The sequence below is a fragment of the Notolepis coatsorum genome, assembly GCF_963971535.1.
Source record: "Notolepis coatsorum genome assembly, chromosome: 12".
Lineage (NCBI taxonomy): Eukaryota > Metazoa > Chordata > Actinopteri > Aulopiformes > Paralepididae > Notolepis > Notolepis coatsorum.
In genome coordinates, this window is record NC_140176.1 from 27,715,179 (window position 1) to 27,735,243 (window position 20,065).

The 20,065-nt window shown below is 42.5% G+C and overlaps 1 protein-coding gene across 1 annotated transcript in view; it reads left to right on the top strand.

Annotated features, from left to right (window-relative positions):
- The first annotated feature begins 1,217 nt into the window (after positions 1–1,217).
- LOC311238210 (uncharacterized protein) overlaps positions 1,218–20,065 on the top strand; it is a 30,378-nt gene continuing 11,530 nt past the window's right edge. The window contains exons 1-3 of the mRNA XM_084326235.1: positions 1,218–3,552; positions 8,142–8,217; positions 8,316–8,435. Of these exons, the coding sequence (XP_084182361.1) occupies positions 1,318–3,552; positions 8,142–8,217; positions 8,316–8,435 (2,431 nt within the window). The 5' untranslated portion in view covers positions 1,218–1,317. The remainder of the gene's footprint in view (positions 3,553–8,141; positions 8,218–8,315; positions 8,436–20,065) is intronic.

Below are 20,065 nucleotides of genomic sequence, written 5' to 3' on the forward strand. Positions count from 1 at the left end.
TTTATAAACTAGTCAACACGGCATTATTTCCGGCGTTGGGTGCATGATGCGCAGGCGCACCAGGCAGCCAAAATACGGAAATACACGGCTCGCTCTGTGAGTAGTACCACTCGTTTTATAATAAAAAAAAAAAAAAAATGTTTATTAGCAACTCCGAGCTTTCAGACCCCGGCGCGGCTGTGTGTGACTGTGAACCCCTAATTGTACGTTGGGTACCTTTTGAAATTCATATCTGATATATTTCGGACCCACCCCGAGCTTATAAGCAGTGCTTGGTCGTCCAAATTAGCCTGCGAGCTATGAAGCTGCGAGTGACTGCGGATTCAAAAGCCCCTGGCTTGCACATCGCAGTCACCGAAGGGGCTAGGGGAAACACTGCTCTCTAATGTGACTTGTTTTTTTCCGACCATGAAGGACAAGACACACTGCATTGGGTAGTATTGAAATGATGTGGGCAGATTCCTTAGGATAGATATGTCATAGGATAAGAATCCTTTATTCATCCCTTGGAGAAATTTGGGTGTCATAGCAGCATGGGGGAGGGGAGGTACAGGTATGGGCAGGGTAATAGTAGAAAGACATAAATATAAATAGCATTTAATCAGTGAGGCAAAAATAAACAAAACTATCAACCTCTGTAGCACCAGTGCTATGTGCAAAAAAAGTTAACGTACAGCCGCCCTGAAGGTGAGGTTGTTTCTCTTGTCTTTTGTAAATAATAATGTAATCTATATTGCAGGTCACAGAAGAACTGTTGATGCTGTTGATTGTCATCAGAAAGTCCAAGTGAACTTGCCTCCTGAAAATCTCCTCTCGCAGCCGGGGACCAACATGGCCAGTCAGGGAACTGATGGATGTAATTCCAATGCGCGTGTGGAGGACGAGGGCATTGAAAACATCCCACCCCCCGGTGTCAGTGCTGCGACGGGCTCTTCGAGGTACAAAGCCACCTTGCAGGAAGGAGCTGGGTTCCAAGGCTCCTGCTCACAGCTGGACGTGGGGACTCCCAGCAGGGAGAGCAGACCTGCCTATCCTGTTCACGACGACAACCCCTGCTCCACGCCAATTCTATACAGTGGCAACCGTCACTATCTCAGCCTCACCCCATGTTTTCAAATTAACCCTTGTAACTTAAAGATGTATCCGAGGTTCTGCCCCACCATGACCCCCTTCCATGACGCGAGCTCCCCAGATTCGCCTGAGTTTGTGTTGACAAACGAGAGCTTTCCGAACTGTAGTTATGTCAACGACTCTTTAACTAGCGTCATACTAGGCTCCCCTTGCATCCCGCCCCAGGCTCCTGTGTCCACGAGGGAGATGGCCAGTAAGCCAGAGGACGGGGATTTAAAAACAGACTCTGAAATGGACTCTACTTTTGCAGCAACCAGAGAGATGCCTGTAGCCAGTCTCTGTGCAGATAGCCCCCTGGGTAGTACCTTCGACATTCAAAGTCCCTCCCAATTGAGCACGCCCAATTGGGAGGGACCCCATTACCCCTTTGAGCTTCCTCCATCCAACAACACGACCACAGAGGCTGGTGTTGACACTAATGGGTGTCAGAAGAACACCTTTAATCTTCCTTCATCCAATCTCAACAACATGACCACAGAAATCGAGGCTGACGTTCAAGCTTGTAGTTCTGAGAGCAGCACCTTAGTTCTTCCTCCATCCAACAACATGACCACAGAGACCAAGGCTGATGTTGCCACTAATGGTTGTCAGAACAACACCTTTGCTCTCCCTCGATCACGTCTCTGTAATACAACCACAGAAGTCGAGGCTGATGTTGACAATAATTGCTCTCAGACCGACAATTCTCCTTTGAGCCAGCTTTGCTCGGCTGCAGGGGCTGGCGCTCCATGGGTTTTGCCCAAGAATGACACCTTTGAGCTTCCTCCATCCAACAACATGACCACAGAGGCTGGTGTTGACACGAATGGGTGTCAGAAGAACACCTTTAATCTTCCTTCATCCAATCTCGACAACACGATCACAGAGACCAAGGCTGATGTTGCCACTAATGGTTGTCAGAACAACACCTTTACTCCAAGTCCTCCATCACGTCTCAGTAATACAACCACAGAAGTCGAGGCTGATGTTGACAATAATTGCTCTCAGACCGACAATTCTGACAGTTGCCCTGCTTTGAACCAGCTTTGCTGGGCTGCAGGGGCTGGCGCTCCATGGGTTTCGCCCAAGAATGACACCTTTGAGCTTCCTCCATCCAACAACATGACCACAGAGGCTGGTGTTGACACGAATGGGTGTCAGAAGAACACCTTTAATCTTCCTTCATCCACTCTCAACAACATGACCACAGAAATCGAGGCTGACGTTCAAGCGTGCAGTTCTGAGAGCAGCACCGTAGTTCTTCCTCCATCCAACAACACGACCACAGAGACCAAGGCTGATGTTGCCACTAATGGTTGTCAGAACAACACCTCTGCTCTCCCTCCATCACGTCTCTGTAATACAACCACAGAAGTCGAGGCTGATGTTTACAATAATAGCTCTCAGACCGACAATTCTGACAGTTGCCCTCCTTTGAGCCAGCTTTGCTCGGCTGCAGGGGCTGGCGCTCCATGGGTTTCGCCCAAGAATGACACCTTTGAGCTTCCTCCATCCAACAACATGACCACAGAGGCTGGTGTTGACACGAATGGGTGTCAGAAGAACACCTTTAATCTTCCTTCATCCAATCTCAACAACATGACCACAGAAATCGAGGCTGACGTTCAAGCGTGTAGTTCTGAGAGCAGCACCGTAGTTCTTCCTCCATCCAACAACACGACCACAGAGACCAAGGCTGATGTTGCCACTAATGGTTGTCAGAACAACACCTCTGCTCTCCCTCCATCACGTCTCTGTAATACAACCACAGAAGTCGAGGCTGATGTTTACAATAATAGCTCTCAGACCGACAATTCTGACAGTTGCCCTCCTTTGAGCCAGCTTTGCTCGGCTGCAGGGGCTGGCGCTCCATGGGTTTCGCCCAAGAATGACACGTTTGACCTCCATCCTCTTCAAAAGCTGAACGGCACAACCACTTTGGCTGAAGCTAGTCCTCTAGCCGTTGACCACCAGACTTTTGACAGTGCAAATGATGCCCCCCAGAACAAGGCTTCAGACATTCATTCTTTTCCAATGTCTAGTATCCCAGGCACAGGGTTACTCCCTACATCCTCAAGCCTGCCCAGGGTGAATGCTAACTCCGGCTCCTTATGTCACCGAAGCATGGATTTGGGAAACAATTCTGATTCCTCAATAGAGTTGAAGTCCGGCCCTTTGTTTGCATCCACACCCATGCCGGACTCTAAAACTCGCAACTTGAAAGCCGAACGCCAAACGGGAAGGACCACCGAGGTGCAGCAAAGGCTGTATGGTGATTCCCCTGCCGTGTCGGTCACACAAGTCCCCCCTCTGGCAAACAAAATAGGTGCTAGATCCTTGTTGCCTCCTAAAGCTTCTTCCCAGCTAATGAAATGCAAGCAGGCATCTACTCTACCAGCACGTTCTGGTCTCCCTGTGACTAGGAGGAAGGCCCAAGACGAGGTGAGTAATACTACTGCTTCACAGGAAGTATACTTTATTATTGTTCTAGTTTTATATTAACTTTATATTGGCAAGTCATTAACTACTGTTGGTTCAGAGGAACAGAAATGTATGATCGGTTAAAGTGAGGTCACAGCTAGGGATGGGTACCTTTCACATTTGAACCGGTACCTGTGAATCGATACCGGTACCCAACGGTACCTTTTTTCGGTACTTTAGTCTCAAGAAATTTAATTTACCTACCTCAGTCGTGAAAAAAAAATCCAAACTTCAAATAACTACAATTTCGACAGTTTTCGGCTTGCCATTGCTCCGACTGCTTTGTTGTTGAATCAAGTCAAATCCTAGGTAAGCATATATTGTGCGTGTGAACGTTGACATGAGACATATTTTTTATTTTTTTTTTTTCGTCTCTCCGGTATCTCACTTGAATCGATACTCTGTAGTACCGACGTGTTTCGGTTCGGTACCTCAAAAGTACCGAATTCGGTACCCATCCCTAGTCACAGCGTAACATGCTAGACAGACATCCCGATTTAATGATTGAATGATTGATTTTTATTATATTTTAAATACATTTGGAAATAACTTGTTACATAATAACTCTTGTTACAAGACCTAACAAACTTGATGACACATAGCAAATTCAACTGTTCCCTCTTGATTACTATTCTCCTTTGTTTATGAATTCTCCATTTTAACCTCTTAACACATTGGGCGCCGGGCATTGTGCCCAACATTATACCCAGTCTGCCACCGCTGTAAGCTTATGGAGATGTTTACCTTCTTTGCAGGGCTATAACTTTTTAAATATTATAGCTATATCTGCATTACTATGGCCCATTCAACATCGATTATCTATCGTTCCGGATGTGGGAACGTTATATTTCTTCATTCATACATTGTTGTGTTAATACCGTCGAGAATACAAGTATGTTTTTAAGGGCGCGTTCACACCTACTCTGTTTGGTCCACTTTAAGTGGACCATGGTCCCTTTAGATCGATAGTCCGTTTGGTTTGTACAGGTGTGAACGCAAACCGAACTATAATGAGGACCAAACAACCGAACCATGGTCCTCTTGAAAAGTTGGGACTCGGTTCGTTTCAATCGAACTATAGTACCTAATCCAGGAAGCAAAGTAGCGTACTCCTCTCTAGACTGGCGCCGCACGTGGACAGTCTCTCTCTTCCTCCCTCTCTCTCTCCTCTCTAGACGCAGTCTCTCTCTTCCTCTCTCTCTATAGACTTGCGCCGCGCGCACCCCCCAACTTTCTCCTGCATGAGGACATTCGCGGACATTCTCTCGGATAAAGAAAAAAAAAGCTTACATACTTTTTGGGTAATTTCATAATAGCAGCGTGGACCAGCTCTGTAACAACAACGCATCTCGAGCTGCTTCTATGCAGCTGTCTAGTAGTTGACAGCTTACGCAGGAAGGGAAGGGAAGGTCTCTCTCTCTCACTCACTCACTCACTCACTAGCGCCGTGCTCATAATAGTATCTCTCTCATTACGCTGCCGGCAACTGATTACGTTACGTGAGTGCTATAGTCCAATAGATGCGACAGCATGTCCTTTGTTTACAAATTAGATCCGCACCAAACAGGGTAGTGTGAACGCAGACCAAAAGCAAACAATGTATCATTTTCACATTTGGTCGACCAGAAAGTCCGGACTTTCAGATGTGAACACACCCTAAGATTTTCTGCTGTAATTCCAAAAAACGCTAGTTATAGGCCCTGATGCATATGATAGATTATTGATTGGCGTTTCTTTCCTATACACGCTATATTAAAAAATTCAAATGTATATGATCGGTATACATTATGCTTCATCATGCGTAAAGGGGGGGGGGGGGGGGGTCGTTTATAATTCCTTTATCGTCAGTAACGGCTTTATTTAGTATGGGTTGATATTAGGGATGCTCGATATTGGCTTTTTTACCGATACCGATATTCCGATATTGTCCAACTCTTAATTTCCGATACCGATATCAACCGATACCGATATATGCAGGGTTTCCCCCCCCCAAAAAACGGAATAATTTCAGGTAACTAATAATTTCACTGGATATATATATAACAAATATTGTTATTGTTTTTTTCTTTTTTTAAACCGATACCGATATTTTCCGATATCACATTTTACTGCCGATATCGGCCGATAATATTGGTCGGCCGATAATATCGGACATCCCTAGTTGATATTGGGGCTGTCTTAAATACTTTGATGCTTCGTTCGATGGCACAAGCTTCGAACATAAAAAAATCAAAGTTTAAAAATATATATATATTTAAATCTTTTTATTAATTTTTTTTCTCAAATCTTGCGCCTCCATTCCAATGAAACGAAAGTAAGCGGCGCCTCGACTCCACCTCTCTACAACAAGCACGTGGAGATTATCTGTTGAAAACAACAAGGACATGTGCAGCAGACATGTCGATGAAGAAGCGAAGCAATGCCGTTTGTTATTTAAGACTGTCGGACAGATTTGTGTTCATTGTGCTGCTTTTTTAAAGTGTCCCAACCCATATAAAAATATATCTTAATAAAACGCGCTTAATTAAGTCGAATTCTGCCTTTGTCTATCAACTACATATAAATATTTATATAATTGTTTGCTTGATAGACGAAGGTTGCAACATAATTATGTAATGTCATGTCGTTGGCTGTGAGAGCAGCCCCACTGCACCCAGGCAGCGCAGCCGAGTGAAACCTTGTTGGCTGCGTCACAGTCACGAAAGGGGCTACTTAATTAAGTAATCTAACCAATTTATTTATAGAGCACATTTAAAAACAACAAATTTACTGCTGTACAAGTCCCACAACATAAGATATAAAAAAAAATAAAAAAAAAATCGAAGCTCTGCCCCGAAGCTTCGATTGCCAAAAAAAGCTTTGAAGGTCAGCCCTAGTTGATATATTGATCAGACTGATTGTAAACAAAGAAATGGACAATCGGGCTGAAAATAACGTTAGTGTCCTCTTACCGTTCGCCGATGAGACTGGAGGAAAAAGATCCCAATTATTTGACGTCGATCTCCTAGATCCATTTCCGGTTTGTATGGCGCAATAAACGCCGAAATCATATCGATTATTGCGTTTCGAAAGCGATCCAAATGCACTAGAGTGTTTGTCTGGACCCACGTAACAAGATATGACTGCCGGAGGGATTTCCTCGATGCACCAATCGCCACTTCCGGTTTGGCGTGAGTGTAACTCTCCTGACCATCCACCAGGTGGCGGTATTGATGCGTTGCAATCTCAGACAGGGTGCCGCTGCAGTCCGGAGGGAGGCTGGATGAATGGACCAAAGTTTGTACGAGGAAGTCCGAGGTAAGCGACAGCTGTGATTGGAGGATCAAGAAAAGGGGCAGGGTTTGAGATAGGTCTATTATGAATGCCATGGCGAAAAAATGAAATATTGATCCCAAAAACTATTTACGGCGTTGTTGGCTTTCAACGCATGGTGGGTAATAACGACTTACGCCGTTTATGGCGCACAATGTGTTAACTGGTGCCCCCAAAAGTGGCATTACATAATTATGTTGCAACCTTCATCTATCTATCAAGCAAACAATTATATAAATATTTATATGTAGTTGATGGAGACAAAGGCAGAATTCGACTTAATTAAGCACGTTTTATTAAGACATATTTTTATATGGGTCGGGACACTTTAAAAAAGCAGCACAATGAACACAAATCTGTCCGTCTTAAATAACAAACGGCATTGCTTCGCTTTTTTGTCTGTCTGCTGCACATGTCCTTGTTGTTTTCAACACAGATAATCTCCATGTGCTTGTTGTAGAGAGGTGGAGTCGAGGCGCTGCTTACTTTTGTTTCATTGGAATGGAGGCGGGAAGGCGCTGCTTACTTTCGTTTCATTGGAATGGAGGCGCAAGATTTTGGAGGCAAAAAAATATATATATATATATTTTTTTAACTTCGATTTTTTTTATGTTCGAAGCTTGTGCCATCGAACAAAGCTTCGAAGTATTTAAGACAGCCCTATTCGGCAAATGTTTTACTTCCTGTTTTCACTCGTGACTCACCTAGATCCCTGATTCGCTCATCCCCACGTGGGGTATCATTGGAAAGCCACACTCATTGATTACCACCCTGTCAAATAACTTTCGAGATCGCCAAATAATTGACTTGAGTTAGAGCATCGGGAGTGGTATTTGATTTTTTTTTTTAAGTCTGCTAAAGACTTTGGCGCACGCCTCACATATTGGCATGTAACTCGAGAACCGCTGAACGGGTTTTGTCGCCTGGAACGGCAATCGACAGGCAACAAATGGGGATTTAATTAGCTATATATTGTATATAAAAATATGCACACCGAGCCGCTAGAGGTCGCCGGTGGGCAAATCGTCCTCAAAACGTCCCGGGGCAGAGTCGGTGCCAATTAAGAGGTTAAGGAGCATGTCTCAGATTTGCACTACCCCTCTACCTCATTTTTGTACATTTTAGTTTTGTATATTGTATAGGGTGTAACAATGCATCGCATTGCATCGATCCTAAGGTGACTATTCAACTGCATTGATTTGCAAAAAATTGAGGATTTTGGCTTCTGTCTTTGAAAGGCCCCGGCAGCACCGACCACCAGCACCACTTCAATGGCCCCGGCAGCACCGACCACCAGCACCACTTCAATTCCAGGTAGGATCCTGTCTGTCCCAAATCGTGTGAGGGAGAGAGGGAGAACGCGAGACAAACTGACTCCATACTCCTGGTCTTTCCCTGTATTCCCACTGTAGGATTAAAGCTGCCTGCTGTCACAAGAAAACCTCTGGCCAGTGGCATTCCATCAGACATTCGGAGATCCATAATGACTCTCAGACCTCCCGCCACTAGAGGCAGTGCAGCAGCCTCTACAGGTATGAAGACACTGGCCCAGGCTGCGTCTATTCGAAAGGCAACCGGTTCATGCTTCCGCGTTCGCGTTTTGCGCTCTGATTGGCCACTGCTGGTCGCACCAATCGTGTGACGGCAAGTTCTTTCGCCGGTTAAGCTTAGGCACTCTTTCGAAGTTGGTTAAGGTTAGAGTTTGTCTTAGAGCATGGCGATAGAACGCCAGCCCTGATTCCAAACTCTAACCTTAACCAACGTCGAAAGAGTCTCCTAAGCTTAACCAGTGATAAACTAGGCGTTAGGTAGTTTGCTGCTGGTCGAGGTGGAAATGGGCGCATCACGCGATTGGGCGCACATGTCACATGACCAGAAACGTCAGTGGCCAATCAGATTAGCAAAACGCATGAACCGGTTGCCTTTCGAATAGACGTGCCCAGGCTTTCATTTCAAAACTTTATTTAAACTCTAAATGCATGTTGAGTGTACATGCATAAATAAACAAAAGCATATAAAATCATAACTATAAGACGACAAGATGAGGCAAAGATCAAGGATCTAAAAACTAATTAAAACACGTACAACTTGATTGCCAATGGTTAGAGATCAAGGTTTTAAACTCTGCAACAGGGGGGGACAATCTGTTGGAGTTCATTCCATGAGCTAGAGGGGCATCCAGCCTTGAGCTGGAAAGAAATTAAGTTATAAAAAAAAAACATTATAGTCCTTAGAGTGACTGTACTTTTAGGGTGCTTTCACACTAGGCATCCGGGGCTGTTTGTTTCCGAGCACGATTGCCCAAAAAGTAGTGTAGTGAGAACTAGGGGTGGGCGATATGACTATTAAATAAATATCGGGTACAGTTCATAAACGTTACACTTTTTAAACGTATAGCGGACATTGTGATGTTTCTCACAATCCCTCACATCAGTTTATAAGATGCCGCGGTTGAGATGACTTACTTTGGCGCAGCGCTTGCCTTTACTCTCTCCGTCTCTGCCTCTCAAAGAAAATAAATGCACACTCGCCCCAACGTACACGCATGCACGCGCACACACACCCAGACACTGAGAGGCGGCGCCACATGTTTGTTTTGAGGAGACAGCCGGGGATACGAGAGTGAGAAGTGGAGAGAGCTTCGCGAGTTTAAACGTTAGCCCTACATGTTTTATTCAGAAACTTCAATGGAATATGGAGGCGCCGAGGTGGATGAACTGGTAGTAGCCTCGCATTCTAACGGTTAGCATTGCAGCTAGCGTAATTGAGCTAATAAGGCACTGGATTCATACAGTAGCTTGATAGCTAGCGTCGAAATCCTCCGTGTGTCACGTTGAAGATGACGTCACGGCGCCCCAGCTACACTGACGGGGGGGGGGGGGGGGGGGGGGGTACAGTCTTTATATCTATCTAATCCATGGGTCAGCAACCTTTTTGACATGGAGTGCCTGTTTGAAATATAGTTGTAACTAGTGTGCCTCAACAATATTCCATGCATCGTAATTTTCTTTTCTCATAATCAGATCTTTTTAATGACATTTTTTACATTATTACATCATTATTGTTATTGTTATTATTAACAATATTATTATGATGGTTGTATCAACCCTAAATCTGAGTTGGGGGGGGGGGGGGGGGGGGATGCAATGCAGACAAACGGCTGCATACAGTGCGACCATTTCACTCACATTTGCCCATTCATTTTTGGACACATCACACACCATTGGTGTGTGTACTGTACGTGTGCTGTCATAGCTCCACCTACAGGCCTAATGGAGAACACCAGGATGTGAATGGAGGGTGAATGTGAGGTATATCGTGTAAATAAGTTTTGATTGATCGCAAGACTACACTGTAAAAAAATATATAATAATAAGTTACCAGAACTTAAAAATATTGAGTTCAGTTTCTGTGCATTAAGGTTTTCAGTTTTCAATCCATAAACAGAAAAATAAGTACACAACCACATTATTTCAACCTAATAAAACTATGTTTATTGTCATTGTTTTAAGAACACAAGTTGACTTGGTAATACTCACATTTTGAGTAAAAAAAATTGCTTTTAACATGTGCAATGTTCAATGAAATAGACAAATAAATAATCAAATTTGTTGATTAATCCCACTGGTCACAATGGTGACCATAATAATGTTTTTGTTATAAGGCTCTGCAAATGTTACTGAATGATGTAGCAATTTCCAGCTAAATTGAAATAATAAACAAATAAAGGGTCTCAATTAAATATGTGGTAGTAAAAAGAACCTGTGGGAGGATTTCAACAAGATAAATGCGACAACAGTGCAAAATATTTCACTATAATATTTAAAAAAAATAATTTACGTTTTTTTTTTTTTTTTTTGATGCTGCCCCCTGTGCCTATGCAAATGCCCCCGCGTGCCTATGCAGGCACGCGTGTCTAGGGTTGCCTACCCCTGATCTAATCTATAGGGGGTACTACCGAGCCGAGTAGGTACCGTGGAAAAGCGGCATAAGGGAATACTTCATAATGTTTCATGCAATTAAAAAAAAGTGTATATATATGATGATGATGCACACACACCTTTACAGTGTTTCGTTTACCAGTACAGTAGTATGTTATAACATTGCTGATGGTAAAAATCATAAGTCTAAGCTATCAAGTCTCCCGTGATTTTATATTACTATATATTAAAAGTATAGGCGGACCATTCCTCGGTTACATGATTATTATTTTCTCCAGTAGTTAGTGTGCGTGTATTTTTGGCTAATGTGGATAGAAAACAGTACTGTGCACAAGTCTTAGGCACCCAGAGTTTTTATATAAATTGTCTTGGATGTTAATACATTTCTTTCTGTATTACTGTCACGTTCAAGTTTCAAGTTTCTTTAATAGTTGTCATACAGAAGTACAGAATACTTTTATACAAAATGCTTCTTTCTGTTACGCTCCAGAGACTGTGCTAGACAAAAGATAAGTGTGAAATAAAATAGTATAGCATGTAAAAATAGGTGACAGTGTTCAGTATATACAGATATGTACAATGTTCGATGCAGAATAGAAGTAACTGAGTTACCATACAATATACTATATAGTGCAAAGCAGAAATTGGATGAGGTACAATTTACAGTAAGGTGTACTGAGGTATGGGTTGTAGTGCAAATCCTTTACCAATAAATATAAAGTGTGTTCTAAAGTGTGGAGAGTGGGTACTGCAGTGTGTTGTTTCTTTAAAGTGAGTGTGCTTATGGATGTGTGTGTTGTGAGTGCATTTGATGGTTGTTGCATGGTGTTATTGCTCGTTGAGCAACCTGATGGCCTGGGGATAGAAGCTTCTTCTGAGTCTTTCTGTGCGTGCCATGAGACTCCGGTATCGCTTGCCTGACCGCAGCAGTTCAAAGAGGCAGTTGTTTGGGTGGCTGGAGTCCTTGATAATTCTCTTGGCCTAGTCAGTAGACTACTCTTTTAGAAACGTTTAATAATTTTTTTTAAAGCATCTTCATGGTTTAATGCAGACATATGTTGCAGGGACTATTTTAATCGTCATGTTGCCATGACTGTATGCTTCAAAGGGTTCAATCAAGCATTTTTAAGGGCTTTAGAGGACATTTCAAAATATCGTGATGTGTATCGTAACATAGCCAAAACATATCATGATATCATTTAGAAGCCATATCGCCCAGCCCTAGTGAGAACACTGTGTTCCGTCCCCGGGAGCGGATGACTGTTCTGTCCCTGGGACCACTTGAAAAGGGCGCGGAGCACATAACTGTACCAAAACACGGAAGAGGCTTGTTGTAACAAGTGCTTAGGTCTGAGTTTAAGGAGGAGGGTGCTAACTTGCTTGCCCAGAATAGAGTTGTATTCATAACTTCAATTTGCAAATATTATTTAGGTCTGTTTGGGATTGTGAGTCTGTAAACCTGCTCCAACGAGGGAAGCTGTGTTTCAATTTCAGCCAAGCGCTTATGTCTTTCTCTCTTTTCAGAGGCTTCATAAGATATAATGTGCCCTCTCAATACCACCTTAACAGACTCCCACAATGTATCATCAGAGACATCACCGGTATCATTCATTTCCATAAACTGGGCTTGAGTTACACCTAGGCTGTTTTCGTTTCGTTTTCAAGATGAGTTTCGCTTTCCAGGGCGCGACGTAGTGGCAGCCGAGTTAGACATTCGTTTTGCAACCTGAGCACAGTGATGTAGTACAATGCCAAAGCAGTAGGTGGCAGTAGGTGGCGAACATGAAGGCAATTTTCAACCATCAGAACTTGTGCCAATACACTTTCCTGCAAAAAAATATCAACAAGCCACCATCTTTAAATGCCTCCGTGAGCCATTTTAGCCAATGAAGCATTTATTTTTCATCAAAGTGCTATACAAGTGCAATAAACAAAACTGATACATTCACTGTGTTCTGCCTCATTTGTTGATGAAACAAAACTAACATCAACACAATTGAACACCAAGAGCGGAGTTTAGTCTCATCGGTGCCAATTTTGTTAGCTTACATGCTAACGCGATAGGAATATGCCATTATAACTATAGCATTGTGGCTAGCAGCTAACGTTAGCTCACGTTAGCCAGCCATCACCAAACTGATGATATCATGAGCTATCAGTAGCTAGATAACATTAGACAACGCCTCATGCATTAAACAAAGGTGAATAGATGACTGGGCCATTTTGTTTAATGCTTGTTAAGATTGAAAGAGGAGCTCTGAGCTAACAGGGTCTGGTAGCTAACGTTAGCTCATGTTAGCCAGCTGCTCATGCAATCCTTAATGCTAGCAGAATGAATGGATGTAAACTTTATTTAACAAATTGCAGAATGGGTACAATACATTATGGCTCAATACAAACAATTGTTAAGGGAATGCAGACTGTTGTAGCTTTGACTGGGGTCCTTATAACAATAACTTGACAACACATGGTAGCTGCAGCTATTTGGGACAGCTGTCGTAACCGGACGTTGGTGAGGGCACGCAGATGTCGGTATCTACTGCGCATGGGCGTTGAGCAACAACGGCTCTGCGCAGATTACACGACACGTTGTCGGTGAGTTTTGGCGAGTATCCAAAACGAAAACACTGTTTCAGCGTTCCTGCTAGGGCAACGCGTTTTCCTGCCAAACGGCATTTCTATTTAACTGGGACAGCAAACGTATTCATTCAGCAACTAAACGAAAACAAAAACGCCTAGTCTAACCAATGAGTCGAGATCTTTTTGTCTACCTAAATGTTTACTGGTTACTATGAGCGATTTGTAGTGCCAAATTTCCCTCGGGATGAATAAAGTATTTCTATTCTATCATTTGATCCCGAAATGCTTTCTCTGAGAGCAAAGAAGGATTGAAGCTAGGGATGCTCCGATATTGGTATCGGTATCGGCCGCCGATATCAGTAAAATAGCGATATCGGTAAAAAGATTTTGAATTTAATTTTTTTTTTATAATAAATAAAATAAGAAATAACCATTGAGTTAATTTGTTACATTTAGTTTCACTAAGTTAGGAAAGTAATGTTTTAAGTCGAGCCTGATGTTGCCTTGCACAAAAGAATGATCCCAGTCTCTTCCACACAGTGACAGTGAGGCATACAGTTTATTAATTCAATGAATGAAGTTTATTTTCTGTCTTTGTTGGATGCCACCACGTTAATCAATGGGAGGACGAGCACATTTGCGAACGCATAAACTATATCTTAAATTATGGCTGTGTCTAATACACTATCGCTTATCAATGACTTGCTTGCAGTCAACATGTACGAAACTGATTGTTTTTTCATCAGTACATTTCCGTTTTATACCGTTTTGAATAAGAGTATAGTTTCGGGGAGTTCTAGTAATTTCAGAGAAATACACAAAACGCGTTGTCATTTTCCGGCTGATTAATCGTTTTCAAATAAACGCTAGATCATCGAGAGTATTTGTGTTCTTATGTTGCACGATACAAAAGTGGGCAGAAAAATCATTTATTCGTGCCGCGCTCAGCGCCTAACTCCACACGTCACACACACGTTGTGAATTCTGTGAAAAACAACTCTGATTAACCCAAAACTGGTAACATAGATTCCTTACCTCAGATCAGATGTTCTCCAAAAAGATTATTCCAATTCCTGATCGCCATTCCAAATATGGATCGTGTTTATTGATCCAACGCTGGGTACTGGAAACATATATATTCCACGCTGTTCTGGTGGTGGGCAATGAATGGGATCGGCTCGTATTACATGCCTGACGAGTAAAATGTGGAATCCGGACTCTTTTTTTCCCCCCATCCATTTCATTCAGTCTAATCCAATGGGGTGCAGTACCATCCGGAGAAACAATAGGGGGCGGTATTTTCCCAATTCGAGCTCAGAGTGCCAGTGGTAACGTGAGGCTAGATTAATGAAATATGAATGGAAATTGCTAATAAAAAAGGCACTCAACGATTGGCATGAAATAACGAATTATGCCGTGGCTGGCACTCAAAGTGTTAATGTCCACTGATAATTCTTCAACTCTCCTGGCCACGGTGTTTCGAGCAAGGCGCGTATTAGCAAACGCTTGCTTCTTTTCAGGGCAAATGCTATCCACTGCCTTCATCAGTCTTTAATAAACTCGCCTTCTGTAAAAGGTTTGCACTGTTTTGCAATTAACACTTTGAGTGCCAGCAGGGGGCGCACGATTTAGCGCTTGAGTGCCAGCGCTCTATTCAATAAGAGGGCGAGCACATTTGCGAACGCAACTATATCTTAAATTATGGCTATGTGTCTAATACGCCCGTCGTTTATCAATGACTTGCTTGCAATCAACATTGTCGAAACGGATTGTTTTTCATCTGTACATTTCCGTTTTATACCATTTTGAAAAACGCTAGTTTTAAAAAAAGAAAAAAGTTATTCTGCAGGAATCGCCCTTTATTGGAATACACAAAAAAAGGCTCGGATTACATGCCTGACAAGTCAAATGTGGATTCCGGATTTCTTTTCCCCATGCGTTTTCATTCAGTCCAATCCAAAGGGTGCATTACCATCCGGGAGACGATAGGGGGCGGTATTTTCCCTGTTCGAGCTCAGAGTCCCAGTGGTAACGTGAGGCTAGATTGATGAAAAATGAATAAAAAATAACTTAATAACGTGTTAACATCGCCACTTCATAGCTTGCTTTGGTGCGGTTTTCCTTTGAACGGCAACGTTCCGTTTGCAAATTAGGCACACACACTTGCTTCTGTATTTAGTGAAAAAATATTCAAATTTCTACCGCTCCTGGAAGCGGCAGCCCTCTTCATCAACTTTTCTTTTTTTAGGTGCATTCGCCATGGCTATATTGCAGGATACATGGCCTCGCTGAATGAATGGAGTTGTATTCCAGTATTACGCGTGCAGTATACGGTTGGAGCGCACCATTCCTTGCCAGCATTCCGGACATAATATGGGGGTCATGTGGAGACCGCAATTAGCTAGGGAAGGTGCTGCCACCCTGAGGCGAAGAAAGAAATTGCAACTTTAACTTTTATGAATAATTCATTCTTGTTTGACGGTGCTCGCGGCGTTCATAATACAATTTAGGAATGAAGCCACGGGCTGTATAAAATTCGTCCTCGGGCTGGACTTTGGACACCCCTGCTGTACAACATGTTTTATTGATTTTAAAGTTGGTTTTATTTCATTTTTGAAAAACATTGAGATTCCAGGGATCCCTCTGAGTACCACCAGCAGGGGGCCCAAGTACCACCGGTGGTACGCGTACCACAGGTTGAGAATGGCTGGGCTAGGTAATGTAGTTTTTCAGAATTTCAACATTCATTGAGAGCTCTGGATGCCCTCTCCTCATGACTACAAACGAAGTTGCGACGCAAAATAACACTTTAAGTGCCGAAAACGTGTTTAGGTGTCCTTCCCCGCCATGCTCAAGTTGCAGATATTTCAAAAATCTGTGACGGAATCATATTTTTCCTCCGCAGCCCTGAGACACAGTGCTGGCCTCCTCTCAACCCTCTAGCGGTTCAAGAGCGCCATCTGGTGGCCGATCGGCAGAAGCGCCAAACAGGAAGTCATGTGGATGAAGTGCTGATCGTCCATATTACTTCCGGGCACTCTATAGGTCCCGGCACTCGATCTCGACACAATACATAGCGATCCGTTGCCAATAACTCGATAAACAACATGATTTGGACGTATATACTATTATACAACCTGGAAATAGATTGCGTATTTCTACATCCCATAATAGGAATATTTCAGTTCCACGCTCATCGTCCAACGGCGTGAGGAAGATACGTTAAGATTCAGCGTTATTTTTGAACGTGTTCGATATAAACTGCTCTGATGATCATATCACCCACACTAGATGAATGATATAACGCTGCCCACGGAATTATAAACGATCCCCCGCCCATCCGGTCATCATCAGATGATACGTAGAAATTTGTAGAAGTACGTCCAATTGAAATGTTTGATCTCGCACAGATTCCTACCAAACTGTATTTAATCATCAATATAATGCATTTGGGGCTATAAATCACGTTCTGGAGAAAGCTGCAGAAAGAGATGAAAACATACTTATACTTTAGAGTAGACTATATTTTACTATGAATATGTGAATGAAAAAGTTTAACGTTGCTACACAATGAACAATACATATAGGACCTTGAATGGGCCCTAATAATGGCAATTTAGCAATAGAATTTAAAAAGTTATAGCCCTGCAAAGAAGGGGAACTTCTCCATAGACAAATAGAGCTGGCAAGGGATGGTATATCATGAATTTAGCCTTAGGCAATCAAAGTGTTAAAAATGGCGGATATTCGCTAAATTATGAAGACATTCCATAAACTAAAATCTCACTAACACTTTAGCCTATTGGTAAACAAACATATTGTTGAAAATATACACTGACTGCTGTTTTGACAGGATTAGGGTCTTTACGCTTGCCTAGATTTGAAAAGAAATAACGCAACATTATGTCATACAGTCTGGAGAGATTGATTTATGATGTGATGTCATTTTGGGTCCGGTACCGGACCCGTCGGACTTAAGAGGTTAACCTGTTCCACCCGTGGAATATTTTCGCTTAAAATATATACCTAGGTAAATGGAATATTGCTCTACTTCTACAAGGGCCATTTGCATATTCTTGGTATCTAGGTAAATCTATGGACCTCAGGGAATGTATTCAGTGTCAGAAATATTGTGTCTATTACTAGGCTTGCTTAAATTGTGATGAAACGAAGGAGAATATGAATTATGATTTTTCTTTACAGTGAATAACACCATGATAATACTGACTAAACTTAAAAAACTGCCACTGGTTCAGTACCTTCTTGAGATCATGTGTACACAAAATCTTAAGGAAATTAATAAAGGGAAGATGATTAAACAGAAGGTTCTGTAGATACAGTACTGAATTCTCTCATCCGGACCAATGCTATTTGAAATATTATTATAGAATATGATGCTTATAAATTACCTTATTATAGCCAATTCGCACATTTATATATATATTAGAGCTGAGCCGTTAACGCCGGACTGTTATCGTGTGATAATACAATTAACGCCGTTAATCTATTTCTCAAACTTGGGTCTCCTCTCCTCTCTGTCTGCACGAGAAGCCGCTCACTCACAACATACACATACGGGTACTTCAGGGCGGGGCCTATCTGTGGCGCAGTGTTGAAGCGCTGAGGACACAGACCGAGCTCTGCGCTCATTATTATTATTATCATGGCGGAGAGAACAAAGCGAAAGTCTGGGTACACTTTACGAAAGTCGATGCCGACAACGCACGTTGCCACAAGTGCAATAAAACATTTGCAAGTATGGGTGGCAATACAAGCAATTTGTCAAAACATCTGTTGTCAAAACGGAACATTACTGCAGAAATGTGCCGTTTTCAACTGCTTTGCTCGCAGTGTTCCATCTCCATGCACGTCCACTGCAGGTAGGCCAAGATAATACGGAGTTAGCTAGGCTAATAACGAATTATTATGAATAGGCTAATAAATAAAATATAATTGTTTAGCTACAAATATATTTGAAAGATGACAGCCCACGCCTCCTGATGACAGCCCACGCCTCCTCCCTCTCCCTCCACCGGTCCCAGCCAAGCCAAGTCCCTTCACCCTAGCAGCTAGGAAGGATGACAGGGGTAGGGGGGGGGACGACGCCTGCGCCCCTTCTCTACAGTAGAGTCCAAGGGCTTTAGGTAACAACTAATCATTCAGTGTATCTTTTTTTTTTTATCTTAAATTTGTTGTTTATTATAAAAAGTCTATAATTCAGACACATTTAAAACATTGTTGCTGCTGTTGCTGAAGAGAATTTATTTATAAAGTTATAAATAATAAAGGAATGTCGATAAAGTACCGAACCGTTAAGCAGTATCTAAGTAATGACTTACTTGACTTAAGCCTTTGCACTCCCTGCGGAGCATAGGCCACTGACTATTTCTTTCCATGTTGCGCGGTTTTTGGCCTCCCAGTCCAGCCTCTTTCATTTCCCCTTCCCAAGAACGGCGCCAGGTGTTTCGAGGCCTGCCGCCTCGAAACACGGCAGGCCTTTCCAGGTGGGTTCCATCGTAGGGCTTAACGGGTGATGTTTGTGTCTTCCTTTCTCAGGGTACAGTATGGCCTATCCACATCCACTTTCTCTTCTTTATTTCTTCTGGCGGGGGTAGTTGTTTTGTGCGCTCCCACAGGTCCAGATTTGTAATGACATTTGGCCATCTCACTCTTAGAATGCGGCGGAGGCAGGAATTTATGAAGGACTGTACTTTCTGCTTCAGCCCTACGGTTGTCTTCCAGGTCTCCTAGCCATACAGGAGGACTGATTTAACATTGGAGTTAAAGATCCTCAGCTTTGTGTTTTTTATTTCGCGAGACCTCCATACTCGACCAAGTAGGTTGTATGCCATTCTTGCTTTTCTGATTCGCACTCTGATGTCTTCTTCTGTGCCACCCGCTGTATCTACCTAGTAGTATCGATAAAATCCTACCGATACCCATCCCTAGGTAGAACACACATATTTTGAATGCCTTCGGCAGACTTCAAATGAGCCATTTTAATCTAGATTAACTCCAGGATTGCAGATAGATGAATCTAGATAAAAAAATATAATACATCTATGCCCACCTAATATATATACATTATCTTTCAAATGCCCGAGTTCAATTTGGATTTAGTATCACCAGGTGTGCATAAGAACGGATAATGATATCTACTGTAATTTACTGTACCTTTTTATTTTCACCACAGTGCAACCATTTTGAAACTAATTTCAGATCTAATTGTTGCTACATGCTAACAATAGGGAGGAGAAACTAACTGTGTTTCAATATTTGTCAAACGTTACCTTTTGTGGCTTATTATCCCGAATAATAACAGTTATTGAAATAATTCATTCAGAACGCTGAACTTTGAACCCCCACAGTATCTGACAGGAAGTGTAGTTCGGAATAATTCCAACACTGATCCACAGCTATGCATCCCCTCGACAAAATGGCCCCAAAAAAAACTACAATTCCCATGATTCAAATTTTCCAAAATGGTCGCAGTCTTGTAATAGACTTCAGCAAATCGAGAAGTTAAAACTATCTAATGGCACTTTTAACCTATTGGAGGAGGGGTGGGTGGGGAACACTATACAACTGTACAAGCAAAACTGTACATTGGAATATTGACAACCATACTTGGTCATTTACTG